General features: G+C 47.3%; 1 protein-coding gene across 2 annotated transcripts; it reads left to right on the top strand.

Annotated features, from left to right (window-relative positions):
* The first annotated feature begins 9 nt into the window (after positions 1 to 9).
* Emc1 (ER membrane protein complex subunit 1) lies at positions 10 to 27,666 on the top strand. Of its 2 annotated transcripts, XM_013121269.3 has the most exons (24): positions 10 to 158; positions 1,951 to 2,075; positions 2,837 to 2,902; positions 3,113 to 3,206; positions 4,789 to 4,917; positions 6,007 to 6,133; positions 6,985 to 7,134; positions 7,432 to 7,599; positions 7,731 to 7,799; positions 8,114 to 8,176; positions 9,560 to 9,682; positions 10,560 to 10,656; positions 10,945 to 11,067; positions 11,623 to 11,631; positions 12,627 to 12,826; positions 12,968 to 13,117; positions 13,876 to 14,037; positions 14,742 to 14,861; positions 19,103 to 19,240; positions 20,392 to 20,565; positions 21,046 to 21,256; positions 24,105 to 24,189; positions 25,298 to 25,427; positions 25,562 to 27,666. In XM_013121269.3, the coding sequence occupies exons 1-24, from the start codon at positions 34 to 36 to the stop codon at positions 25,739 to 25,741; spliced, it is 3,018 nt and encodes a 1,005-aa protein (XP_012976723.2). In that variant the 5' UTR covers positions 10 to 33; the 3' UTR covers positions 25,742 to 27,666. The 2 variants fall into 2 exon arrangements, with proteins under 2 accessions (XP_012976723.2, XP_012976724.2); XM_013121270.3 differs by lacking the exon at positions 11,623 to 11,631.
* Positions 27,667 to 27,721: the final 55 nt, after the last annotated feature.

Here is a 27,721-nt window from a genome sequence, read left to right as displayed (position 1 = left end):
CTGGGCGGGGCTTGAGGCCCAGTGCATGCTGGGATGGCTGCGGGCGGCGCTTGCCCTTCAATCATGGTGGCCGCTGTGGCGTTCGGGTTCTGGCTCTTGGCTACGCTGCTTCTCCCTGCGGCCGCAGTCTACGAAGATCAAGTGGGCAAGTTTGACTGGTGCGTATGGGTGACGCTTCTCCAGGAAGTAGGTGTCTGCTTTCCCAACACCTGTCTCCCTCTGGTAGCAGGAAGGAGATTGCCATGGAGCAGGACCCAGTTTATAACTTACAGCCGGGCCTTTACGGGAGAGGTAAATGAATGAATGAATGCTGCACCCTGTGCAGAATGGAAACCTGAGCGTCCCTTCTACAGATACGAAGAATTTGAAGACGTCGATCCGAGACTATTAAGTTAAGCACCTAGGGCTCTTGCCGACCCGTATGTGACCCTGCAGATGGCACTTTAGTGGGGCCAGCCCTGCCATCCAGCCATGCTTTAGCGTTAGGGTCAGAGGTCACTGATTCCCTCCTTTCTTGTCATATCCGATTTTGTGGCTGTCAGGTTTGTGATCTCCAGTGAACCAGTGAAGGAACTAGCTGCCGTCTCTTAGCCCTCCTGTCTTACAGGTTCTAAAGTTCTAAGTCTCTCTCTCTCTCTCTCTCTCTCTCTCTCTCTCTCTCTCTCTCTCTCTCTAAGTTCTAAGTCTCTCTCTCTCTCTCTCTCTCTCTCTCTCTCTCTCTCTCTCTCTCTCACACACACACACACACACACACACACCTCCTAAAGTTCTAAGTATCTGTGTGTGTGTGTGTGTGTGTGTGTGTGGTGTCTGTCTGTCTCTCTCTGTCTCCTCTCTCTCTGTCTCTACCCCTCCCTTTGAGGGACACTCTGGGCACAGTGTCCTCTCCAAACTTATCATCCAGACATTCATTCGCTTACTTCTTCCTTCAGTTTCAATGAATATTTGGCTGCTTAACTGTTGCATGCTCCTGGGACAGTTGACATACAGTTGAATAATAGTATTTTTAAAAGGTTTTATTTTGGAACCCTGGACTTTCTGGATTTTGGTTTCCTCATCTGTGAAATGAAGGCAATAGCATTTGCCTTACACACACACTTGGTAGGGTTGTTTGGTGGCTACACAGAGAATAAAGTCATGTGAAAACTCATAGAGGGGGCTAGAGAGATAGCTCAATGGTTAAGAGCACTACTCTTCTAGAAGACCTGGGTTCAATTCCCAGCACCCACATGGCCGTTAGCAACTGTCTGTAACTCCAAGATCTGACATCATCACATAGGCATACATATAGGCAAAAAAACAATACATACAAAATAAAAATTAATAAATTGTATTTAAAAAAGAAACCGCACATAAGAAATTACTGAGTCTAAACTTGACTCGACTACCAATTTAGCTCCTTTAAAACTAGCTAGACTAGCCTGGGCAGTGGTGGCACAGCACTCAGGAGACAGAGGCAGGTGGATCTCTGTGAGTTCTAGGCCAGCCTGGTCTACAAAGCTACACAAAGAAACCCTGTCTTAAAAAAAAAGCCATAACCCCTTCCTATCCCCCAAACAAACAAACAAAACAACAAACAACACAGTGGTCTAAATGAGCGATGCAGTTTGAATGCCATGTTTGTTTAGTGTGTCCAGATAGCAGTATTTCCTCATTGTAGCATATGTACCTGGAAGTCATTATGGTGCAGCTAAAAGTTAATTAGGCTCTTTGAGATGTTGCTTGAAAAATAGATGTTCCATTTAGCTGTAAGACTGTTACTGTCTGTCCTCTCTTTGGTGGTAGTTCTCTCCTATCTCCTTTTGCTTCTGAGTGTATTGCACAGAAATCTTGAGTATGGTCAGAGCACACGTTTCTTGCATGGGATGAAGGAGAAGTGCTGGTGTGAACCCAGCAATTTGTCCCTTTAGTGGTGATGACTTTGCCCTGATGTTGTGCACTCTTCCTCAGGAGACAGCAGTATGTTGGGAAGCTGAAGTTTGCCTCCTTAGAATTTTCCCCTGGATCCAAGAAGTTGGTCGTGGCCACAGAGAAGAATGTGATTGCAGCATTAAATTCTCGTACTGGAGAGATCTGTGAGTGAGCTGTGGAGACGGGAGGGGAGCTGACTGAAGTGAACCCGAGTAACCTATGGCTTACCGTCTTGTTTGTCTTCTCTAGTCTTGTCATCTTTCAATATGTATATTTGTGTCACTGGCCGTTGTAATGTCCTCAATCCTGAAGGTCCTTAACTAAGATAACACTGCAAAAACTGCTTTCTATCCTGTTTTGCAGTAATGGCTTGGATGATTACCCTTGAGTCATCCCTGCTGCTCGGATTGCTTGTAGGAATTTAGGTTGTGAAAAGAGATTTCATAATTATGAATTGCATAGATTTTGTTAATTCTTTGATTTTTTAAAAAAATTTATTTTATGTGCATTGGTGTTTGACCTACACATTTGTTGTTTTGAGGATGTTGGATCCTCTGGAACTGGGGATATAGACAGTTGCTAGCTACCATGTGAGTGTTGGGAATTGGACAGGGTATTCTGGAAGAGTAGCCTGTACTCTTAACCACTGAGCTATCTCTCCAACCAGATTTTGTTAATCTTGTCGTTCCTTCGTATGTTTCATGGGGTGGTAGTGGACTGGAGGGGCAGAGAGCCCAGATGGGAAAAACAGTACCTCTTGAACCCTCCTCCGTTACTCTTCAGCAAGTGGGTCTAGCTCATAGCACTTAGTGTACTCCTTGCTTCCTAATTAAAGTTGGATAATGCTATGTAAATGAAGACCACAGCCCCTTTCTAGTCTCATTGGGTTACAGTGACAGCAACATCTGACTCTCTTATCTCTCAGTGTGGCGCCATGTTGACAAGGGCACAGCAGAAGGGGCTGTGGATGCCATGTTGGTTCATGGACAAGGTAAGCAGAGGCCCCCTGGTCTCCATTTGGGATCAGTGCCATCTGCCATTGCTTGGTTCTTTGCTTTGTATAGACTCTGATGGGGAAGGGAGAGGGGATGCTTTTGCCAGTGAAGGGCAGGTTCTTGCTGGAGGTGGGGGTCATAGTCCATAGCTCTTATGAGGCAACAGAGCAAGTGTGGGGAATGACAGTGGGCTTTGTCTCTACCAGATGCAATTACTGTATCCAATGGAGGGCGAATCATGCGTTCTTGGGAGACTAACATCGGGGGCCTGAACTGGGAGACAACTCTGGACAGTGGCAGGTAGGGAACAAGCGGTGCTTCATTGTGATTGTGGCTGAGTGAGGGGATCTGCATGGACAACAACTCTGGGCCTTTGGGCTTCCCCCCACCCTTTCCTCAGGGACCACTGAAGAGTCACAGCACATCAGATGCCTCTTGTTTCAAAAATTTTTTTCTTATGTGTATGGGTGTTTTGCCTGTTTGTGTGAGTGCAGTCCCTTTGGAAGCCAAAAGAGGGTGTTGGATTCCCTTACACTGGGTTACCAGATGGTTGCCAGCCACCATGTGGGTGCTAAGAATTGAACTCAAGTACTTTGGAAGAGTAGCCAGTGCTCTTAACCACTGAGCCATCTCTCTAGCCCCAGATGCCCTCTCCCCTATTTTTTTTTTTTAACAGATTCTCTCTACATAGCTCTGGCTATCCTGGAAATATGTAGACCATGGTAGGCTTGAACTCTGAGAGATTCCTCTTCCTTTTCCTTGTGAGTGCTAGAATTTGTGTGCCACCATATCTGGTGTAGGTGCCCGTTCTTTTTTTTTTTTTTTTTTCGAGACAGGGTTTCTCTGTGGCTTTGGAGGTAGGTGCCCATTCTTGATTTGCTTGTTATAACACACACACACACACACACACATTTATTTACTGAGCAAATGAAGTTTTCCATGAATTGGGTGGATTTTGTTAATTGAGCACCTATTAGACGAACAGCTATGTAGTGGGTACAGTGTTTATTTTGTTCATAAACACTGTCCCAATCTTACCATAATATATGAGCTTTGAGTGCTGTGTTCTAGGTAGAAAAACATAATACAAAACTTTCCATGTTCCTTATGTTTGTTTGCTTTGAGACAGGTCTCATGTAGCTATGTAGATGAGACTGACCTTGGTGCCTGTCTGTCTGTGTGCGGGGTGGTATGTGCTTCACAGAGTCAGTTCTCTCTTTCTATCTTTAAGTGGGTTCTGGGGATTGAACTTGGGTTTTCAGCCTTGCTCAGCAAGTTCCTTTACCTGCCAAGCCATCTTGACAGCCCTGGCCTTAAACTTCTGACACTCCTGCCTCTACCTGGCAAGGGCTGGGGTTTAGAGCTGTATCACTGTGCTTGACACTCCATATTTTAGTTGTCTGTTATAGAACAGCTTGGACCACTGCCCCATCTTTGCTGAGATTAATCTGTATGCCTATTGGCTTTAGTGTATGCATCTTACAATAGCAGTTCACTTGGTTTCTAGCATTTGGTGGACCCAAGGCAATGAGAACACTGTGAATGTGAGACAGCTGTCAAGTTCTTGCCCAGTAGTGGACATAGTCATAAGCCTAACAATGATAGCATAGTCATAACCCTGACAATGATGGGGGCTTGCTAGAGGGTTGGCCTGAGTCCCATGAAATCCCAGGGGAAGGAAAAGGTAACTCATAGGAGATTTGGAGGCTTAAAGGCAGTGTGCCTAAGTGGTCCTTAGGCAGATTCTCAAGTTGGTAGAGGCAGGATTAGGCAGAGCCAGCATTGGCATCCAGGTGTATTTGTTTTCTGACCCAGCAAGCAGCAACGACAGTAGTGGGGCCAGCCATTCTAGCTGAAGGCCCTCACTCATACCTGTGCTCAGTTTCCAGGCACTTGGGCTGGTGGGCCTGCAGGAGTCAGTGAGGTACATTGCAGTTCTGAAGAAGACGACTCTCACCCTCCATCACCTCTCCAGTGGGCACCTGAAGTGGGTGGAACATCTTCCAGAAAGGTAAGGCAGTCTCCTTCCAAGTGACGACTATCTTGTCCTAGTCCCCACAACACTCTCCATCTCCTTGAGGCTGCTTGGCCAGATGCCCTCCTGTTGGCATCACATGGGAGTAGTCTACTTCTGCGTGTGAGCTTGAGTGGAAAGGCTGAGGCTACTTGGAGTGTACTTGGTATGGTGGAGAAAATTCAGACTGGGGCATTAGAGCTGCCACATAAGGAAACTGCGCCTGCTCATGCACACAGTGCTCTGGGCCTTTCAACTGCTCCCTCCCATTATTCTGAAGCTTTCTTCATGATAAGACTCAGAATGACAGGCAGGGGCTGAGGGAGGCTCAAAGTGGTTTCCAGAAGTCCTGGGGGAAGCATGAAAGCTAGGAAGGAACAGGGTAGCTAGAAGGTCAGGCAAGGGTTGACTGCCACTTGCAACTATTTGCAAGAAACAGGGCCCAAAAGTCAAATTGCTAAAGTTAAGGTGGAGATATGAACCAGACCAGTGGTTAGAGCCTACCTGACATGTACATTTGATTCTTAGCCTTGCCCCCTCCAAAAAATCCAAATTCCTAGCTGAACATGGTGGTGGTGCAAGAAAGAAAACAAACCCCCGCAAAGCTCAAAATATCCTAGAGGTACAAAACATCCATGAGGCTGGCATACCTGATGGAGCCTACAGTAGGGGAACCACAGTGTATCTGGCCTACCTCCCTCTACAGCCTTAGTCAGACAACTGGTGTAGTGCCCCAAATACATGTAGGCATGTCACATTTGTCACTTAGAAAAAACTGGCAATCTGGCTTGTATATGTGATAATCAGTTTGAAATGTTGATGAGAAATTCAAATTAAAGACAAACCCAAGGTTAGGGATGGGGCTGGTGCCTAGCATTAGTGAGGCTCTGGGTTTAATCCCTAGCCCTGCAAACAACAACAGCAAGACACCTGAAAACAAAGGCTATGTGAGCCACACAAGCTCGATTTGGAGGTTTTCAGCTCGTGACATCTCACTAGGAAATGGCAGCTTGGTTTTGGAAGCCCCTGGGAAAGCTCAAGTCTAAGGGCTAAGTCAGTGGCCCTGTCATGTCTTCCCTTTCTTAGTGACAGCATCCACTACCAGATGGTGTATTCCTACGGCTCCGGGGTGGTGTGGGCCCTTGGCATTGCTCCCTTCAGCCATGTGAATGTCGTCAAGTTTAACGTGGAGGATGGAGAGGTTGTTCAGCAGGTACAGAGGGTGCCTGGCCCTGGTGGGTGGGAAAGAGCTGGTAGAGGCCTTCTCTGCACAGGAGGTGGAGGGGGGGGGTGCTCTTGTGTTCTGCAAAGCTGCTTGTGTCCCTGATGCTTGTCTCCTGCTCCTGGTTCATCTTCAGCAGGTGTGTAAAGCACTCTGTTAACACACAGTCCTCCTCTGGGCTGGCTGGGAAGCTACTCTGAGGATCTAGTACTGTCACTTTAAGATCTTTTAAGGTGAATATGAAAAGATTACAGGAAGCCACATCTGATGCCCCTCCAAACCATCAGGCATTTACTGTATTGGTGCATTTTTCCAGTGACCAAAAAGAAACTCCTAAGTACTTCTGGTTTGGAGGTTGATAATAGAGGTGGGTGAGGACAAGAAGAGCCTCTGTGGAACCAGACGTGCTTTTCTTCTTTCTTTCTTTCTTTCTTTCTTTCTTTCTTTCTTTCTTTCTTTCTTTCTTTCTTTCTTTCTTTCTTTCTTTCTGTCCTTCCTTCCTTCTCTCTCTGTCTCTGTCTCTGTCTCTGTCTCTCTCTCTCTCTTCCTCCCTCCTTCCCTCCCTCCTTCCCTCCCTTTTCTTCTTTCCTTCCTTTCTTTTCTTTTGAGATAGGTCCTATGTAGCCTTTGCTGTCCTGGAATTCACTGTTAAATCAGGCTGTCTTCCAATTCACAGAAATTCGTGTGCCTCTGCCTCCCAAGTGCTGAGATTAAAGGTGTGGATCATCACCACCTCCTGGTTTTGAGCTTGGGATCCTCATGGGATTCCAGCAGCAATTCTGTTGATTTGCTGAGAGGGACCATGATTCTCTTCATGAGTCTGTTGTGAAATCTCTCTGCAGGTTAGGGTTTGGACTCCATGGCTGCAGCATCTCGCTGGGGCCTGTGGTGTGGTTGACGAGGCTGTCCTGGTATGCCCTGATGCCAACTCCCGTTCCCTCCACACTTTGGCTCTGGAGACGGAGTGGGAACTGCGGCAGATCCCCCTGCAGGTGAGAGGCTGCTTTCCTGGTCTGAGATGTTGTCACCTGTGGGGCATAGGGAGCTGGCATGACTGCTCTATGGTGTTGCTGTTGCTTTTCTGAGCTGTGACAGCCATGGGGAGAGCTTAGGCCTTCGTCTGAGCTGTTGTCAGGGTACAGACCATAGTCTCCTTTGGGTAACAGGAGCTTCTGGAGCCGTCTGCCGTAGTTTAGTACTGCTCCCTGGCAAAGCATGCAGAGGGTCCTGGTGTGATGGTGTGGGAGTGAGTAAGCATCTCACCTTTCTTCCCCCCACCTCCCCCCCAGTCTCCTGACTTAGAATTTGGAAGTGGATTCCAGCCCCGAGTGCTGCCCACACAGCCCAGCCCAGTGGCTCCTTCTCGGGCCCAGTTCTTCCTACAGTTGTCCCCGGGCCACTACGCTCTGCTGCACTACCACCACGGTGCTGTGACTCTGCTCAAAAACTTCCCCCAGGTAACTGCAGGCAGTGCACTTGCTAGGACCAGAGGTCTCCCAGGACAAAGCTGGGAGGAGGCAGAACTTTGAATCCAGACACATTTGCCTTAAATCCCGTTGTCTGGGCTGATGTCTAACATTCATTACAGGCCACTCTTGTGAGCTTTGCCACCACTGGAGAGAAGACAGTGGCTGCAGTCATGACCTGTCGTACTGAAGTGAGTACCGTGTGTGACAGTTAGCACGCGGGGCTTCGTTGTCTCTGCTGGGAACCCTTACAGTCAGAAGTTGGGGAACATCTACCTTTTCATGGATAGGAGGCTGCAGAAAGATGAGTTCTCTTTCCACACAGTCTCCTCCTCAGTAGGAATGGGGTCCCAGTGTGGCTACCCTGCCCTCACTGAAGACTTTAAGGGCTCATAGGCTTGTAGAGGTGGGGCATGAGAGGTAAGATCTGCCTTCTGACTGTGCTGAGGAGACAAGTGTCTGGGAGGTGACCCTTTGGCTAAGTGTTCTTGTCTCTTTCCTCTAGCAAAAACCTGGTAATGCTGGGGATGGGAGTATGGCGAGCTTTCCTGAGACATCTAGGGCACAGGTAGGGTGTGACATTGAGCGGGCAGGGTGGTTACTGGGTGGTGTTGCAGATCTGGAGACCCAGGAGGCCACCCAAAGAAGCCAATATCAACTGAGGCTAGCAGGTCCCCTTGAGTTCCTGGCTTCAGGTTCTGTCAGTTAAGTGGCATATCTTGTCCTTTCTCTTAGCAAGATGGGGAGGTAGACTCCTGGGATCTGTCCTTCCTTATTTCCTTTCTGAACCTTGACTTCCGCATTCCTCTGGGGTCTCCAAAGCTGGCAGAGCCAGGGGCCTTCTGCAGTGCACTTGGTGGCAGTGAGGGGTCCTGACAGGAGGCTCAGGTCTTGGTTGTGGCCTCATAGAGCTTTTTCCTTCTTTCCTCGTCCACAGTCAAGGCCAATCTGGGAACTCTCTGCCTCCCTGCACATGACTGCCTTCTGACATGTACATGGCAGTTATACACACAGGCTGACTTCTGAGATGTACATGGTAGTTATACACACGGGCTGACTTCTGACATGTACATGCATGGCAGTTATACACACAGGCTGACTTCTGAGATGTACATGGTAGTTATACACACGGGCTGACTTCTGACATGTACATGGTAGTTATACACACGGGCTGACATCTGAGATGTGCATGGTAGTTATACACACGGGCTGCCTTCTGACATGTACATGGTAGTTATACACACGGGCTGCCTTCTGACATGTACATGGTAGTTATACACACGGGCTGACTTCTGAGATGTGCATGGTAGTTATACACACGGGCTGCCTTCTGACATGTACATGGTAGTTATACACACGGACTGACATCTGAGATGTGCACGGTAGTTATACAAACGGGCTGCCTTCTGACATGTACATGGTAGTTATACACACGGGCTGCCTTCTGACATGTGCATGGTAGTTATACACACGGGCTGACTTCTGAGATGTGCATGGTAGTTATACACACGGGCTGACTTCTGAGATGTGCATGGTAGTTATACACACGGGCTGCCTTCTCAAACTTACATAGTAGTTGTATAAAGCTGGCTTTCTTGTTTTTTTGTCTTTTGGGATAGTGTTTCTCTGTGTAGCCCTGGTTGTCTTAGAACTCACTTTGTAGATTAGGTTAGCCTCAGTTTCAGAGATCGTCCTGCCTCTGTTTTGAGTATTGTGATTAAATCTGTGTGCTGCCACCCCTGCGTTCTGGCTCCCTTCTGGGTTGCACACTGTCGTGATCTTGTTTATTCAGCCAGCAACCTTGTTTCTGCCATAGCATTTGGCTCTCTTTACTTTCTTCCTTTCTTATGCACATTTCTCTTCTGTCCTCTTCCCTTTTCTAGGGATTTACACTGTCCCTGGACACACTATAGGGAACTTTATTTTTGACCTGTGCTGTTTGTACCTCTAGGATTCTCTGGCTTGCTTCAACCAAACCTACACCATTAACCTCTACTTAGTGGAGACAGGTAGGAGACTGCTAGACACTGCGATTTCCTTCAGCCTGGAGCAAAAGGGCACTCGTCCTGAGCGGGTAAGAGACAGACAGCCTTGACCCTCTCACTCTGTCCTGTGAACTTCGTGTCCTTGGCGCTGGGCAACAGCTGTCCCCCTGGATTAGGGCTTTCAGAACAAGGCTCCTAGTTCCTCCAGAGCTCCTGCCTAGTTATAGATAAGAGCAAAGCTGCTGTTGCTGTTGTTGCTTTAGATTTATTTATTATGTGTATGAGTGTTTTGCTTGCATGTATGCATGTGCACCACATGAGTACATGGAACATTTGATCCCCTGGTATTGGAGTTATAGTTGTGAGCTGCCATGTGGGTGCTAGGAATCGAACCTGAGCTCTCTGCAAGAACAGTATGTTCTCTGACCCTCCAGCTCTATTGCTGTTGGTATGCTTGAGGCCCTTTTTGTTTATATGTTAATCCATAGGGCATCTTGGCAGTCTTGTGGATTGTTACTGACCTGGTTTGTGAATGTGCCCATGGCCCAGGGCATTTTGAGTTATGGAGTTAGCAAGACATGTTGCTGGAATTCATGACTCCAGGTTGACTCCTTTTATATACTCATCGTCTTACCCAGTGCTCTTCTGGGGACATTGAATTGTGTCCCTCAGTGTCTGGGATGGTCCTGGCCTGGCCTCCTGCTCACCTTGTGGGGTACAACTGGGGCATGAAGGGACGACAGTCCCATCAAGTACTTGCCACCCTTCACGGACAGATCAGAGAGCCTCAGCTCATTGCAGTGGAGGCTCTGAAGAATGTGTGCTTTCTTGCTGGTGTCCAGATGGTCACTGTGTTGTCTAGACTTCACATCATGCCATGAGTTGGACTTCAGCCAACTCCCAACCCTTTGAATTTTGGGGTCCAATGCCTTGGAGCCATTTGGCATTTTATTGTCTGGCTTATAGCTGTACATCCAGGTGTTCTTGAAGAAGGATGACTCAGTGGGCTACCGGGCCTTGGTGCAGACACAGGACCATCTGCAGCTGTTCCTGCAGCAGCTAGGTGAGTGCCTCCTATACTCATTTGTGTTTCTGCATGCTCTGAATTCCAGTCATGTGTGGTAGAGGTGGGTAGGGGGTTGTGCACAGCCTTGGGAAAGGTTCAAGCAGAGTGTACCCAGAGAATTTTCTCAGTTCCTTAGGGGCAGTGAGTGAGATATAAAACTTCCTCACTTGACTATTGACCCCAGCCTCATGAGATCTTTTACATAAGCCTCGAACTCAGCCATCTCTAAGAGTCTCCTCAGGGCTAGAGAGCCAGGCTGAGCTTTTGCAAACTGATTTCCTGTAGCTGGGAAGGTGGTATTATGGAGCCGAGAGGAGTCCCTGGCAGAAGTGGTGTGCCTGGAGATGGTGGACCTCCCCCTGACTGGGGCACAGGCTGAACTGGAAGGAGAATTTGGCAAGAAGGCAGGTATGAACCCAGGGAGGCTGCTCGAGGGAGGGTTAGCTGGGTTTATGGACCTCATTGTGCCCCTGGTTTCTGGTTCAGCCAGATGTTTTGAAGGAGTCCCATGACTCGTTTTCAGTGCATCAGTAGCCTGGTGGTTTATGCAGCTACAATTTCGCTTAGTCCCTATGGTGAATGATCCTGAGACAAAAATGTCTTTACTCTGTAGTTAGTTGAAAGTGTCATTGCCTGGGGACCTAAAAATTGTCAGGCTCCATATCAGGCACTTCCATCCATTGTCTCAAATGCAATAGCTACATGTGCCTAAAGAAACCTGACTGGATATAACCCTGTGCTCCCTGAGTCAGAATGGCTCCACTGATGGCCATCTGATGAGCATGATTCATTCCTCCCCAGTCGATCCTGCTCCCCCACCTCCCGGTCCCCCAGTCCATTCAGCCAGCTATCTAGTAGGTTGCTGTTAAGGGCTTCTGGGTCAGGTATGGTACTAGGTGTTGTATGTTTTCTTAAGCTGAGAATTAATTTGACTTTACTATCTATTTCTGCTGCTGGACCCAGCGATTCAAGGTAAATCCTGCTTTTTTCTGCCCATTGCGCCTTGCTTGTCCACATGACTACTTTGGTTAATTGTTTTTCTGACTTGCATCAGTGAGACACACATGTGTGGACTGCTCTGCTTGTGACTTGCTTCTCTGCATCTCTGAGTTGAGGTTGGTGGAAAAGAGGTGATAATACTCACAGAGATCCACCTGCTTCTGCCTCCCGAGGGCTGTGATTAAAGGCGTGCCACTGCCTGGCTAAAGATAAATACTCTTAATGAGCACTTTGCACGCACCAGGCACCATACCCAATCCCGAGTGGATGTCATAGGATCTGTTCTTTGTAACAGGCTTCTGAGTTGCATGCCATTTAATAGATGAGGGACCAAAGGCACATTTCTCAGGGTCACACAGCAGTAGGGGTTAGAGCCTGGATTTTATTTCAGGTTTGTGAGACTCCCAAGACCCTCCTCCTTTCCATGGTATCATGCACCTGTCATATCTCTAATGGAGGACACTTTTCAGGGTGATGACTCACCCTTGGAGTCAGGGGCAAGGGGAAATGATAACCTTAGGAATAGGTTGCAGGAAGTGATGCTGGGAGCAGGTTAACAAAGTAGAATGAAGCAATGGGAGATAGGAGCACCATTTATGCATACACCTGCTCCCACTGCACCTGAGACCCACATTTCTCTGGCTTTGCTGTGGTACCTAGATGCCTTCCTCTGGTCATCCCAGCATGGCTGCATCCTGCATGGCTGATTCCTTACCTTTTAGTCTCCTATTACAAGATTCTGGGTAGGTGAAGTTCTAAGAGCCAGGTAAGGAGGTTTTGGAAGCTTGTGCATGGCTGTGTGTGACTGCTGGCATCTTACCCAGACTGCCCCTTAAACTTATGGCCTGGAGTGTGAATGACTGGAAGGTTCTACAGAAGAGGGAGAAGTCCCTCCTGGGAGAGCACAGGTACCTTCTTGCTGGACTCCTTGTCTGATGGGCGTGCCTTTCTCCCCCCCCCCCCACCAGATGGCTTGCTGGGGATGTTCCTGAAACGCCTGTCATCTCAGCTTATCCTGCTCCAGGCCTGGACTTCCCACCTCTGGAAAATGTTCTACGATGCTCGGAAGCCCCGGAGCCAGATTAAGAATGAGATCAACATTGACACATTGGCCAGAGATGAGTTCAACCTGCAGAAGATGATGGTGATGGTAACAGCCTCAGGCAAGGTGAGCATGTGAGCCCTAGGAAGCAAACCTCAGGTGCAGGCACAGGTGCAGGCGCAGGCTTACTTTGTTCCAGTCTACAAGAATAGAATCAATTCTTCAGTTTCTTTCAGGTTGTGAGTCAAATGTTTGTTTATCTTGCAGCTCTTTGGCATCGAGAGCAGCTCTGGCACTATCCTGTGGAAGCAGTATCTGCCCAACGTTAAGCCTGACTCCTCCTTTAAGCTGATGGTCCAGAGGACTACTGCTCATTTTCCCCACCCCCCTCAGTGCACGCTGCTGGTGAAGGACAAGGTGAGGCCAGGCATACTGAGCCGCAAAGTGTGCATGTTTCACAGTTGAAATTTCTGCCATGCCTTGGGCATTCCATGAGAAGCTCTTGGGTTGGAAGTCTTGTTTCTGCCGTTTTCTGGCCTGGTTGGAGGGACCACCCAGCTCTGGTGGAACTGGCTAGGGACTAGCTCCTCCTTCACTCAGTGCACTCCCTTCACAGTGAGGCTCTCCCGAATAGCTGAGTGCTGTTTTCTCTCTGTGAGAGCTGACAGGGCACAAAGCTGTTGTGATTTCTGCCTCTAGAATTTGAGTGGATTTTCATGGACCCATTCTAGCTGTATTGTGAGGCAGGATTTGGTAGATCCTCTTTTGGATCTGGCAATCTTGAGATTGCTGAATTATGCTTGACTTGGTTTTTGGGACAGGGTCTCACTATGTAGCCCTGGCTGGCCTGAAACAAGCTATGTAGACACAGCTGACCTGGAACTTGCGGAGATCTGAAGGTGTAGGGATTAAAGGCGTGCACTGCTGTCTTGGCCTGGTGTTGATTTTGATTTGCTCTTTATCATGCTCAGTTCTTAGCTAGAAAAGCAGTCCAGTCTTTCCCTTTCACATCAGCCTAGGGGACCAGTCATCTTCAGCCAAGAGTTTACTTTCTACTAACATGGTAAAAAGCAGGGAGTTCCTTGTGGTCCAGTTGATACCTCAGCATCCTAGGGTCACCTGTGGGATGTGTGCTCCCTCTGTGTTTGAATTTGACTGTTTTCTGCCTATTGTAGGAAACAGGAATGAGTTCTCTGTTTGTCTTCAATCCCATTTTTGGCAAGTGGAGCCAGGTGGCTCCCCCAGTGCTGAAGCGTCCCATCTTGCAGTCCTTGCTTCTCCCAGTCATGGATCAAGACTACGCCAAGGTGTTGCTGTTGGTGGATGATGAATACAAGGTGCGTTGTCTTGGGGCGATGGAGTCTTCTGTGTGGGGCTGGGTATGGGATGGGGTATCAGACTTGTACTTGTCAGAGGTGGCCCACGTACTAGACAGCACACGTTTGTTGTCAGGCCACCCTCAGCAACATGACTGCCCTTGTGAGCACCCAGGTTCATAAGGTGCACACCACTACACCTGGCCAGTTTTTTTTTTTAATTGAATTATGTTTTGGTATGTGCACATCAGTGTAGGTATCCATAGAGGCCAGAAGGATCAGATCACCCTGGAGCTGGAATTATAGGTGATTATAAGTCACCTGATACGCATTCTAAGAATTGAACTCATGGCCTCTGGAAGAGCAGTACGTGCTCTTAACCACTGAGCTAACTCTCCAGCCCTTAACATTGAAGTTCTTTCATTTGTTTGTTTTTTTTGTTTTGGAGACAGGGTTTTTCTGTGTAGCTATGGCTGTCCTGGAGCTCATGGAGACCCTCATGCCTCTGCTGCCTGAGTTCTGGATTAAAGACGTGTGCCACCACCACCCAGCAACACTGAGGTTCTTAACAGAGCCACATTTAGGCTTTAAATAGTTTTGTTTTATGATTCATTGTTTTGTGTTTAAACTTTCTTTAGTGGACAAGCACTAATGGCTTTTGAGAAATGGGCTTCAAGGTTTCTGAACTTGCATTTAACACTTTTGGGCTATCTGGGTTTTTCAAGGTCACGGCTTTTCCAGCAACTCGGAATGTCTTACGACAGCTGCATGAACTTGCCCCTTCCATCTTCTTCTACTTGGTGGATGCAGAGCAGGGGCGCCTCAGTGGATATCGGCTTCGGAAGGTAGGGAAGAAGCAGCTGACTGTCTTTGTGGGCACTGTGGGTCTTTCCTGGTGTTTGGTTAAACAGTGGCCCTGATGCCTAATTCAAAGGCACCTATTTGTTCATATTGGGTTGATGTTTTATTTTTGGCATAGTGGCTGCACCTTAATCTAGTGCTATTTGAGCCAGTATTTGTGACTCCACAGTTACTGGCCTGCTTCTCTGGTGGCAGTCTGGTCGGAATTCTGTTCCCCCAGGTACTGGCTCTGCCAAGAGGCTAAAGGTAGGTTTAAGTAAATCTCTATTCTACTTATAAATAGAACTTGATATTCAAAGGCTGGGGTGAAAGACTGCCAGCTTAGAGAGGTTGAGTAGCACCTAGCTAACCCTCCCTCGTTGCTGGCTTTTCTGAAAGAAAGCATCCCTCTGCTCCACCAAACAAAAACAGCCTCAACACTCCAAATCCTTCCCTCCTCCTTCCTGTGTGTCTCTACCTCTTCAGATGCCCTCTGATGCTCTGTGGCTACTTTCTATCAGCTAGTGCTAACTTAGCCTCCTGACCCAAGGTTAATCTTTTTTCTTTTTCTTTCTTTCTTTCTTTTTTTGGTTTTTCGAGACAGGGTTTCTCTGTATTGTTTTGGAGACTGTCCTGGAACTCGCTCTGTAGACCAGGCTGGCCTCGAACTCACAGAAATCCGCCTGCCTCTGCCTCTCAAGTGCTGGGATTAAAGGCGTGTGCCACCAACGCCCGGCCTTTTTTCTTTTTTTTTAATTTATTTTACATACCAACACAGTTCCCCTCTGTTCTCTCCTCCTGTTTCCCCTCCCAAGGTTAATTTAATTAATGTAAATACAAACTCGGGGATCCTAGCGTGATCAAATATCTCCCAACGCTGGCAGGGGAGGGCAGTTGCTTCATGGTGGACATGACCCTCAGTGCTCCAGATAGAGCAGTGCACGGTGGTTTCCTACAGATCCTGAAGCCCAGGAAGGGGTTATCATGCTGCTCTGAGGATGAAGCAGGAGTCAGGGATGAGGGTTGAGTTGAGCATTTGTACCAAAGTGATGCTGTTGATCAAATTGCAGTAGAACATGTGCTTTGGACTCTCCAGAAATGGCTCAGTTGGCTCTCAAGGGGTTCAGCGATTGCCAGTATCCATGCACGCTGTGGCTAAAGTAGCAGGACCATCTAGAGGGAAGTTTGTGTGGTGTTTGGTCACCAGAGAGTCCTCCTCTTCTGTCCTTTCATGTCTTGAGACGTAAAGGGAGAACAGCTTAGACACAGCTGCTGGGATTATTGCTTCAGCTTTATTGCTTGCTAACTTTGTGATCTGGAACATACTATGTCCACAGCCCTGTTTTCACGTCTATAAAGTCAGATGATGAGGGTAGCGAGGAGGCTCAGCAGGTAGTTGGAAGGAGAAGACTAATGCCCACAGGTTTTTCTCCGATCTTGTGAGCTGTCAAATGGATGTTTGGAAATGAACCCAGGTCCTGTAGAAGAAGAACTGGTGCTCTCCACCATGGAGCCAGCTCTTCAGCTCTTACTGTTTCTTTTAGTTATGTGTATATGTGTAAGGGCATATTGTGTAGGTGCCATTGGAAGTAGGAAGAGAACACTGAGTCCCTGGAAGCTGCAGTTAAACAACTGTGAGCCTCCTGATGTGGAGCTGAACCTGGGTCCTCTGGAGGAGCAAGCAGTGCTCTTGGTTCAGATAGTGGTTCACCACTGAACCATTTCTCTGGCCCCTATTAATAAAATATCTATTAAAAATATTAGAGGGGCCAGAGAGATGACTCAGTGGTAAAGAACACTGGCTGCTCTTACAGAGGACCTGGATTTGTTCCCAGCACCCACATGGCAGCACAACCTCCTATGACTCCATCCCCAGGAGAATCTAACACTCTTTTCTGACCTCCTGTGGTGCACAAACATATATTCAGGCAAAACACTCACACATGTAAAAAACCTGGACTACATAGTGAGTTCCAGGACAGCCAGGGCTACACAGAGAGACTATCTCAAAAAAAAAAAAAATCCCTTGAGCAAATACACATATCCCTGTATCCCATTCCCAGCTGTCCTTGCCAGCTGTTTGCTGTGTGCTAGTCATAGTGTAAGCATAGCTGTATGGACACATGCATCCACATGTCTCATAAAATTATGTCTTTTTCAAAGAGAACAGATCTACATTTATCTTATTTATTTATTTGCATTTTTACTTAATGTCACTTATTTGTTTGTTTATTTATTTATTTATTTGAGGCAAGGTTTCTCTGTCTAACAGCCCTGGCTGCCCTGGAACTTGCTGTATAGGCTAGTCTGTCCTAGAAATCCTGGCTAGCTGTCCTAGAACTTGCTCTGTATACTAGGCTGATCTTGAACTCACAGAGATCCACCTGTCTCTGCCTCCTGAGAGTTGGGATTAAAGGTGTGCATTGCCACTGACTGCCCAGCTGGGCTTCATTATTTTTTCAGGTACCCTACTTACTTATTTATTTTATATTTTGGTTGTGAGTCTAGCCTTTAACTGCTGAGCCATCTCTCCAGCCGTTATTTATTTTGAGGCAGGGTCTTACTATGTAGTTCAGGCTGGCCTTGAACTCATGGCAGCCTTCTTCTCCCAGCTTCCTAAACTCTGGGATTATAAATTGAGCTACATTCCCAACTCCTTGCTTTAGTATCTTTCTTATTTTCTTTTTAGTGATTTATTTACTTATTTAATATACGCTGGTGTTTTGCCTTTATATACTATGTGAGAGGGTGTCAGTTCATCTGGAACTGGAGTTAGAGACAGTTGTGCGCTACCGATGTGGGTACTGGGAATTGAACCCAGGTCCTCTGGACGAGCAGCCAGTAGTGCTCTTAACCTCTGAGTCATCTCTCTAGCCCCTCTTTCTTTTTTTAATAATTTGTTTTTATTTCATGTGCATTGATGTTTTGGTTGCATGTATGTCTGTGTGAAGGTGTTGGGTCCCCTAGAACTGAAGTTACAGACAGTTGTAAGCTACCATATGAGTGCTGGGAATTGAACCTGGGTCCTCTGGAAGAGCATTCAGTGGTCTTAAACTCTGAGCTATCTCTCCAAGCCCCCTCTTGCTTCTTTTCTTCTTTTTTTTTTTTTTTTCCGAGACAGCGTTTCTCTGTATTGTTTTGGAGGCTGTTCTGGAACTTGCTCTGTAGACCAGGCTGGCCTTGAACTCACAGGGACCTGCCTGCATCTGCCTCCCGAGTGCTGGGATTAAAGACATGCACCACCAACGCTTATTTTCATAAACAATTACATTGCCAGGTGGCGGCAGCGGCGGTGGTACGCACGCCTTTAATCCCAGCACTTGGGAGGCAGAGGCAGAGGCAGAGGCAGGTGGATTTCTGTGAATTCGAGACCAGCCTTGTCTACAAGAGCTGGTTCCAGGACAGCCTCCAAAGCCACAGAGAAACCCTGCCTCGAAAAACCAAAATACAAAACAAAACGAAACAAAGTAATTACATTTTTTTTCTGTATGAGTGTAGCGAAGTGTGTGTATATATGCATGTACAAGCATGAGCCCACATACCATGACACTCATGTGGAGGTCAGAGCACAGTTTGCAGTAGCCATTTCTCTCTGTCCATCATATAGGTGTCAGGGACTGAACTTTGGTTGTCAGGCTTGGTGGCAAGCATCTTTACCAGCTGAACCATTTTACCAGGCTTAGTATCTCTTTGAGACAAGAGCTTCACTGTGTAATCCTGCCTGGCTGGCCTGGAACTCACTGTGAAGACCCAGCTATATTTTCCTTTATTAAACAGAGACTTCTAAACTTCTTCACAGGTTTTGCTTTTGTGTATATATACATGTGTGTGAGGGTGTAAGTACACATGTATGTATATGTATAGTGGCCAGAGTCAAACTGTGTTGGGTGTCATTTCTCAAGTGCCAACCACCTTGTACTTTCACTTTGTGGGTGCTCTCCTGGTTTGGTGCTCACTGAGTAGGCGTGGCTGGCTGGCCAGTGAACCACTGGGGTCCTTCTTTCTCCACTTTCTCTGTTCTGGGATTACAAGTGCAAGTGCAGCTACCCCTAGACTTCCTTTATCTGGGTGTGGGAGTCAAACTCGGTAAGTAAATCACTGACTTACCTATGCATCCAGCCTAAGCCGAGTCTGCTCCTGGTCCTTCTAGATACCACACTGCCAACTGTCTCAGCTGTAGGAGGCCTCTGCCTCCATCTCTGGCCCTGGCCTATCCCTTGGTCACAAGTGCTCTTCTCTTCCCTAGGATCTCACTGTGGAACTGAGTTGGGAGCTCACCATTCCCCCAGAAGTGCAGCGGGTAGTCAAGGTGAAGGGGAAACGCAGCGGCGAGCATGTGCATTCCCAGGGCCGAGTGATGGGGGATCGAAGTGTGCTCTATAAGGTACGGTGCAGCAGCCTAGCAATGAGGAAGGTTGCTTTTTATTTATTAATCTGTATGATTTTTAGATTTTTTTTTTATGTAGCCCTGGCTGTCCTGAAACTTACTTTGTCGACCAGGCTATCCTTGAACTCACAGAGATCACTCTCCCTCTGAGTGTTGGGATTAAAGGCACAGCATGCACTAACTTGTCCTACTTATTTTGTTACATCATTTATTTTGTATATGTGAAGTCAGAGGACAACTTGTGGGAGTTGGCTGTCTTCTTTCACCGTGTGGGTCCTGGGGTTGGGACTCAGGTTGACAGGAGGCTTGGTGGCAAGTATCTTTACCTGTTGAGGCATTTCACTGGCCCAAGTAAGGCTTTAGGGAAAGGAAGTGTTGAAATTATGGTCAAGTCATTTGATTGCTGTATGTTTGGTTTGTTGTCTGTGAAGTATGTGTGTGCTGTGGATATACTCAGGGATCTGTTGCACTAGGAGAAGTACTCTGTCACCCAGCTATGTACCCAGCCTGAACAAATGTCCCTTCTGCCTCTGGTTGTGGGCATCACATGAGCTGTTCATCTTCTCCCAGTGCTTGCTGTATGGCCCTTCCGGCTAGACGCTAGATTTATTAATAGCACAGGCATGACTGCAGTCTTCTGGGGTTAAAGGTTAGTCAGTCCATCAGAAATTCCCTGAGGTGGTTTGTGGGCTACAAACAACCTTAGGGGATGGTGGTACACTTTTAATTCCATCACTCAGAAGGCTGAGGTGAATGGGAGGATTGTAAATTTAAGACCAGCTTAGACTCCATAGTGACATTGTGTCTCAGAAGAAGGTGGTGGTGGTGAACGAGATGGCTCAGCAGACAAAGGCACTTCCACCTGGATTTGGTCCTCAGAATTACATTGTGGGGGGTGGCTGTATCGTAAGATTTCAGAGAGGATTAAGGGACATGCAGGGTTTGCAGTGTGGCCCCAGTCCTCAGAATATGCAAAGCAAGCATTGAGTTGAGAAACTACATAGGAGCTGTTTTGCTCAGCAGTGCTGGTTCCTTTGCCAAGCAGCTGAGCTCCATATTGGCCTCAGGTCCCAGGGTTCACAGAAGAGCCAAGTACACGACATGCTATCATGGTTCCTAAAGTTTGTCATCATGGTTTCTCTCCCTAGAGTCTGAACCCCAACCTGCTGGCTGTGGTGACAGAGAGCACGGATGTTCACCATGAGCGCACCTTTATTGGCATCTTCCTCATTGATGGTGTCACTGGCCGTATCATCCACTCCTCTGTGCAGAAGAAGGCCAAGGGCCCCGTCCACCTTGTGCATTCAGAGAACTGGGTAGTGGTAAGGAGTCACTACCAGGGACACACAGCAGCTCCGGAGGGCCCTGAGTCTTATGTTCTTTCCAGAAACAGGAGCCACTTTCCTTTCTCAATGCCTCAGGCCCCTGGACGGTAGCACTGGCCCCTGGGGCCAGATCTGACTACTTGGTCTTGAGCTCTGCTCTTCCGTCTTGTGAGCTCTAGTTGCATTGTGAGGTAGGGACAGCAGTAGTCTCCTCTGGGCGAGCTCAGAACAGTGCACCTCATAAACTCCATAAAGTGACTGTTATTACTATGACTCCAGAACACATTGGCTATTCTCATGTCATGGACAACTTACAGCTCAGACAAAGCTGTCATGGAAGTTAGTAAAACTGCAACCAGGAAGAAGAGCAGGGGACAGCTGGTTCTTTTCTTTCCTGGTCTGAAGCTGCTGTAGTGTAACCTTCCCTTTTCAATTGATCTGACACTAAACCCTGCTCGCCTCCCCTTCTGCCCATAGTACCAGTACTGGAACTCTAAGGCTCGGCGCAATGAACTGACCGCCCTGGAGCTCTACGAGGGCACTGAGCAGTATAATGCCACTGCCTTCAGCTCCCTAGACCGTCCCCAGCTGCCCCAGGTCCTCCAGCAGTCCTACATCTTCCCCTCCTCCATCAGTGCCATGGAGGCTACCATCACAGAGCGGGGCATCACCAGCCGGCACTTACTCAGTGAGTGTTAAGAGGACTTCACACCAAAGTGGAATGCACTGTCAACAGGGAGACTGGGTTCACACTGAAGGGGGGATGCACTGCCAACAGGGAGACTGTGTTCACACTGAAGGGGGATGCACTGCCAACAGGGAGACTGGGTTCACATCAAAGTGGGGATGCACTGCCAACAGGGAGACTGGGTTCACACTGAAGGGGGGATGCACTGCCAACAGGGAGACTGTGTTCACACTGAAGGGGGATGCACTGCCAACAGGGAGACTGGGTTCACATCAAAGTGGGGATGCACTGCCAACAGGGAGACTGGGTTCACACTGAAGGGGGGATGCACTGCCAACAGGGAGACTGGGTTCACACTGAAGGGGGGATGCACTGCCAACAGGGAGACTGTGTTCACACTGAAGGGGGGATGCACTGCCAACAGGGAGACTGTGTTCACACTGAAGGGGGGATGCACTGCCAACAGGGAGACTGGGTTCACATCAAAGTGGGGATGCACTGCCAACAGGGAGACTGGGTTCACACTGAAGGGGGATGCACTGCCAACAGGGAGACTGTGCTCTCTTTCTTGCTTAGTTAAGCTTTGATGGCCTTTGCTCAGTCCTCGATTCTCATGAGCCATTTCCTTTCTTTGGTGCTTTCTCGAAGCTCAGAAAGCTATCCCTAATGTCTCTCTCTGTCTCTCTGTCTCTATCTCTCTCTCTCACATACACACACAATAACGTGTCAATATTCTTTGCTCTAATTTATACCCTTCCCCCACTATAACCTTGCCCTCTGCTGGTCTCCTCCCTCCCTCTACAAAGTCGCTCTTGTATTTCCATGTAGCGTGGAGTTCCCTGGGCTCTCTTTCTCTTTCCCCCACCATCTCTTCCTGGAGCCTGTCTTTCTGTGTCTGACTCTTTTTTTTTTTAAATTACATATACAGTGTTCTGCCCAGTCCAGAAGAGGGCACCAGGCTGCATTACAGATGGTTGTGAGTCACCATGTGGTTGCTAGGAATTGAACTCAGGATCTCTGGAAGAGCATACAGCGCTCTTAACCTCTGAGCCATCTCTCCAGCCCCCTGTGTCTGACTCTTAATGTCATTCTTTGTTGTTGTTTGAGATAGGATCTTACATGACCCAAGGTGGCCTCAGACTCCTAATCTTCATGCCCCACATCTTGAATGCCCAGCATTCTGATTTTTTTTTTTTCCGAGACAGAGCCTTTCTACATAGCCCTGGCTGTCCTAGAACTCACTATGTAGACCAGACTGGCCTCTAATCCCAGAGATTCTCTCTCTGCCTTCCAAGTGCTGGAATTCAAGGTGTTCTTTATCATACCTAGCTCTTGATGTCTTTTTTTTTTTTTTTTTTTTTTTTTTGGTTTTTCGAGACAGGGTTTCTCTGTATTGTTTTTGGAGGCTGTCCTGGAACTCACTGAGTAGACCAGGCTGGTCTCGAACTCACAGTGATCCGCCTGTCTCTGCCTCCCGAGTGCTGGGATTAAAGGCGTGCGCCACCAATGCCCGGCGATGTCATTTTTTTTAACTTAAAAAAATTATGTTATGTCTATGGGTGTTTTGTGCACATTTGTGTACCACATGGGTGCCTGGTGCTTAGGGAGGCCAGAAGAGGGCGTTGGATTCACTGGAGCTGGAGTTACAGGTGGTTACAAGTAGTTGTGAGCTGCCATGTGGGAGTTGAGAATCAAACCCCTGTTTTCTGGAAGGACAGCCAGTGCTCTTAACCACTGAGCCATCTCTTCCCACTCGTGCCCCCCCCCCCATTGCCATTCTTAACATAGTCTGTACAGACTTGAAAAAACCACAGAACTTATTTGTTAGAATCTAAGATTGGGACTCAGTGAGAGTTTAGTTTATTTAAGACACTTGGGATTCTTAGATTTGATAGGTACTGGGTGCTACTTTCAGGTAGAAGGATGCTAGCTCTGGGCATCACAGGACCTTTGATTACCATTACAAAACTGATGTTGTTTAATGCTTGGTCCTCTGTCTTCCTGGCTGCATTACCCAATAGCCCACATGGCCTCAGGCTAGCTAGAATATGGGAAGAAACCAGTGTTTTCAGAACCAGGCACCTTCACTCATACTCTTGTGAATTACTGTTTTATTGTTTCCAATGGTTTCATTTTGTTTGTTTTTGATTATTTAATGGGACCTTGATGACCTGTTTTTTTTTAAAGATTTTATTGCTGGAGAGATGGCTCAGAGGTTAAGAGCACTGACTGCTCTTCCAGGGGTCCTGAGTTCAATTTCCAGCAACCACATGATGGCTCACAACCATCTACAATTCAGTCTGGTGCCCTCTTCTGGCATGTAGGCAGAACACTGTATATGTAATAAATAAACAAATCTTAAAAAAAAAAAAAAAAAGAGGTGTTTTCTGATAACTTTGGGCTGGAGAGATGGCTCAGCGGTTAAGAGCACTGACTGTTCTTCCAGAGGTCCTGAGTTCAATTCCCAGCAGCCACATGGTGGCACACAACCACCTTGAATGAGATCTGGTGCCCTCCACTGGCATGCAGGCAGAAGACTATACACAATAAATAAAAAAATTAAAAAAAAGATTTTATTTATTTATTATGTATACAGTGTTTCTATGCCTGAATGCCAGAAGGGGGCACCAGACCTCATCATAGATGGTTGTGAGCCACCATGTAGTTCCTGGAAATTGAACTCAGGACCTCTGAAAGAGCAGCCATTACTCTTAACCTCTGAGCCATCTCTCCAGCCCAATGACCTGTTTTTTCCTTTGTTTATTTGAGATTCTTAATTGTAAACTTTTATGTAACTGCCCCTCATTCAGGATTAAGTAAATACGAACCTTTCTTTCTTCCTGTGTAGTTGGGCTGCCTTCTGGAGCAATCCTTTCCCTCCCCAAGGCCTTGCTGGATCCCCGGCGTCCTGAGATCCCAACAGAACAAAGCAGGTGAGCCTGCTGTGGGCAGAAGGCTCTGATTATCAGGAACTTAATCCCACTGATAAGTTAGTTCTCAGTCTGCCATGCTAGAGGCTGAGGTGGAAAAATGACCGTGAGCTCTGCCGGTATCTGGGTGGGAAATGATATAAGTAACAAGTCAAGTGTTATTCACTGCTAAATGCTAAAGAGAGAAGAGTACGGGACGGCTGTGAGGATGTGTATGGGAGAATTTGAGGTCAAACCCTGGGGTACCCCTTGGAAAGGTGATGTGAAGATGGCAGGTGTAGTCTCTTGCTGTATGGTATCTGAGGGAGAATATTCCAGGCAGAGGAAACAGCACCAAGGCCCTGAAGTCATGTCTGCTGAGTCTGAAGGCTGTACAAGTGGAGGAGGAGCAGTGATGGGTGCAGACCTAGGAAGGGAAGAAGGTGAGGAAGGGGCAGATTGGATAGGGAAGTCTGCAGCTTGTTGACTCTTCACCGTTAGTGTGACTGCTCCAGTTATCATCTGGGCCTGTCTCCTCTGCTGTATTCTGAAGTCTTTTCACTGAGGGACACCCAGAGGGGTAGGCAGTGGAGGAACAGAGGAGTATGGAGTGGAACAAGAGAGGGGGTGGAGCCAGAAGAAGGGTAATAGGCTTTTCAAGGATGAGCAGAGAGCAGGAGTTGCCAGTGGTTCAGCATGTTGGTTTGAAAGTAGCCTGACTCTCTTCTGGTGTGCAGTGCTGGCCAGCTGTGTGATGTTTCCTTTTTTTTTTTTTTTTTTGAGATAGGATCTCACTAGCTCAAGCTGGCCTGGAAATCGTTGTAGCCCAAGCTGGCCTTGAACTTGAAGCAGTCCTCCTGTCTCAGCTTCCTAAGTGCTGGGATTTATCAGTGTACAATTCCATGCCTGACTTGTGTTATATGCTCTTATCAAATTGGAACTTAACCTTATTCTCCAACCAGCCTTCCATACAGCCCTTCATCATTCATTCAGTGTTGACTATCTCCAGTAGGCCTCAAAGAAGATTCAAGTTTTGATGTGTGTTCTGGAGCCTTCCCAGGTCCAGGAAGGGCAGCCAAGAAAGACCTTTAGAGCAGCTTTTAGATTCCCTGTCCGTCTCCTGTGTTTGCAGAGAGGAGAACCTGATCCCATATTCTCCAGATGTCCAGATCCATGCAGAGCGATTCATAAACTATAACCAGACAGTTTCTCGAATGCGAGGCATCTACACAGCACCATCAGGTCTGGAGTCCACTTGTTTGGTGAGTGGCCCCATGTGGCATCTGCAGTGTGGCCTTGTGCCCTGAGAATCCCATCTCCTTCATGACTGCGTCTGAGGTGCTAGTGACTCACTGGCTGCCTTTCTTTCCCAATTCTCATTCTATCTGTCTTTCAGGTTGTGGCCTACGGTTTGGACATTTACCAAACTCGAGTTTACCCATCCAAGCAGTTTGATGTCCTGAAGGATGACTATGACTATGTGCTAATCAGCAGTGTCCTTTTTGGCCTGGTTTTTGCCACCATGATAACAAAGAGGCTGGCACAGGTGAAACTCCTCAATCGAGCCTGGCGGTAAAACGGAAGCATCCTGCCAAAGTGGAGAACCTTGGGGAAGAGGGTCAGCTAAGGAGCTATGGCCATGGATTGGTAGATCAGTGAAGTTGGGGTGGATTCTCATCTCACTTGAGTCTGGGGGAAGAAGATGACCTTCATGTAGAACTTCTAGGATATAGTGACGCACAGTCCTTGTAGGACAGATACCCACCTCAGCAGCGATCTCCATGCATCTGATCCATTGCTCTGTTTCCTTTATCTGTCCATCCATGGATATTCTGGGCTTATTTTTGCTTTTGTTTTTTCCTTTTATGAGACCTCCAGGTTTTTTCTTCTGAGGATATTTAAATTGACTTTAGGTAACCTTCTGTGTCTCCAGTCTTACTGGAAATCCTCTAACAACTTGTTTTCCATCTCTTGCTTCCAAGCCTGAAGGGCCAACTCTGCCCTCAAGGTATACTTGGTAGCCCGTTCCTGACGGGGTTGCCCTGGGAGCCATTCTTAGCTGAAGTGTGAGGACTGATCCCACCCCATGGCTTCTCTCTGAAGCCACTAACTTTAACTAAGCTTTTTGTTCCATGCTGTCATTCATATGGTTGGGCCACCATTTGTGTCCAGCCTATCAAAGCCAAGTACAAAACAGGAATTTGGCTTCTCATCCATAGCCTGTGCTTGTCTCTTGAACTATAGCAGGCTGAAGTCCTTTTCCTTTTTTTTTTTAATTTAAATATTTTTGGGTTTTCAAGACAGGGTTTCTCTGTGTAACCTTGTCTGTCCTGGAACTCACTCTATAGACAGGCTGGCCTCAACTCAGAGATCTGCCTGCCTCTGCCTCCCAAGTGCCAGGATTAAAGGTGTGCACCACAATGCCTGGTTTAGTACTAAGGCCTTTTAAAACTATCAAATTATCTGAGGCTTAATGAGATTTTGAGTTTCCAGCATCTCTTATCTCATTAATTTTGCAGGTCCTTCTGGTCATTCTGTAGCTCTGTTAGAGAAAAGGGTCTTTGTCTACAAAAAGCCTTATTTATTCTTAATTTCAGTTTGTTTTGTTTTTTTGAGGTAGAGTTTTGCTCTGTAGCTCAGGCTAGCCTCAAACTTGCAGTTCTCTTGCCTATCCTCCCAGTGTTGGGATTACAGATGTTTGCCATCGTGCTTGGCAGTGTGTAAATTGTATCTTATTAGTATAATTTTCTGTGTGACATTAGGGAATAGAATTCAAGTCTCATGCAAGGCAAGTTCTCTGCACTGAGCTCTCCATAAGGTGAGCCATGTGGGTTGTTATTTTTCTTAAGTAGACTTTAAATCTTACTGATTTAAGTTTCCAGGGGCCTGCAAGGAGCATGCTGTGATTCAAACCCAGGGCTTCACATGTCTTAGCACCTCCTTTACTTCTACTACTGAGTTCCAGACCCAGCACATGTAACCTTTTTGCTTTAGTTTTTTTTTTTTTTTCTTTTTTTTTTTGACAGGGTTTCTCTGTATTGTTTTGGAGCCTGTCCTGGAACTTGCTCTTTAGACCAGGCTGGCCTTGAATTCACAGGGATCCACCTGCCTCTGCCTCCCTAGTGCTGGGACTAAAGGTGTGCACCACCAACGCCCGGCTCTTACTTTAGTTTTTGAGACATGGTTTTACTATATAGCCCTGACTGACCTGGAACTAGCTCTGTATACCAGGGCTGGGCTTCTCTGTGGAATGTGTGTGCACTACTGGCTGGCTGGGTTTCTGTGTGGGATATGTATGTACCTCTGTCTGGCTCCTGTGTGGGGTGCATGTGCACTTCTGTATGGAGTGCATGTGCACTTCTGTCCGGGCTTCTGTGTATTACACTGAAAGAATCCTAAGTTTTACCTTGCTTGTGAACTTAGGGACTCATTGTTCTTTTGTGAAGAAGGGAAGGCAATGCAGTTGACTATGTTCCCTGGAATAAAGCAATGATCAGTGAATGGCTCTGGCCTCAGCTCTGTTTTGTGTCTTTAGAGTTCACGTTGAGACTCCTTT

Source organism: Mesocricetus auratus, unplaced genomic scaffold (assembly GCF_017639785.1).
Source record: "Mesocricetus auratus isolate SY011 unplaced genomic scaffold, BCM_Maur_2.0 Super-Scaffold_100014, whole genome shotgun sequence".
NCBI lineage: Eukaryota > Metazoa > Chordata > Mammalia > Rodentia > Cricetidae > Mesocricetus > Mesocricetus auratus.
This window is presented reverse-complemented; position numbering and strand designations above follow the sequence as displayed.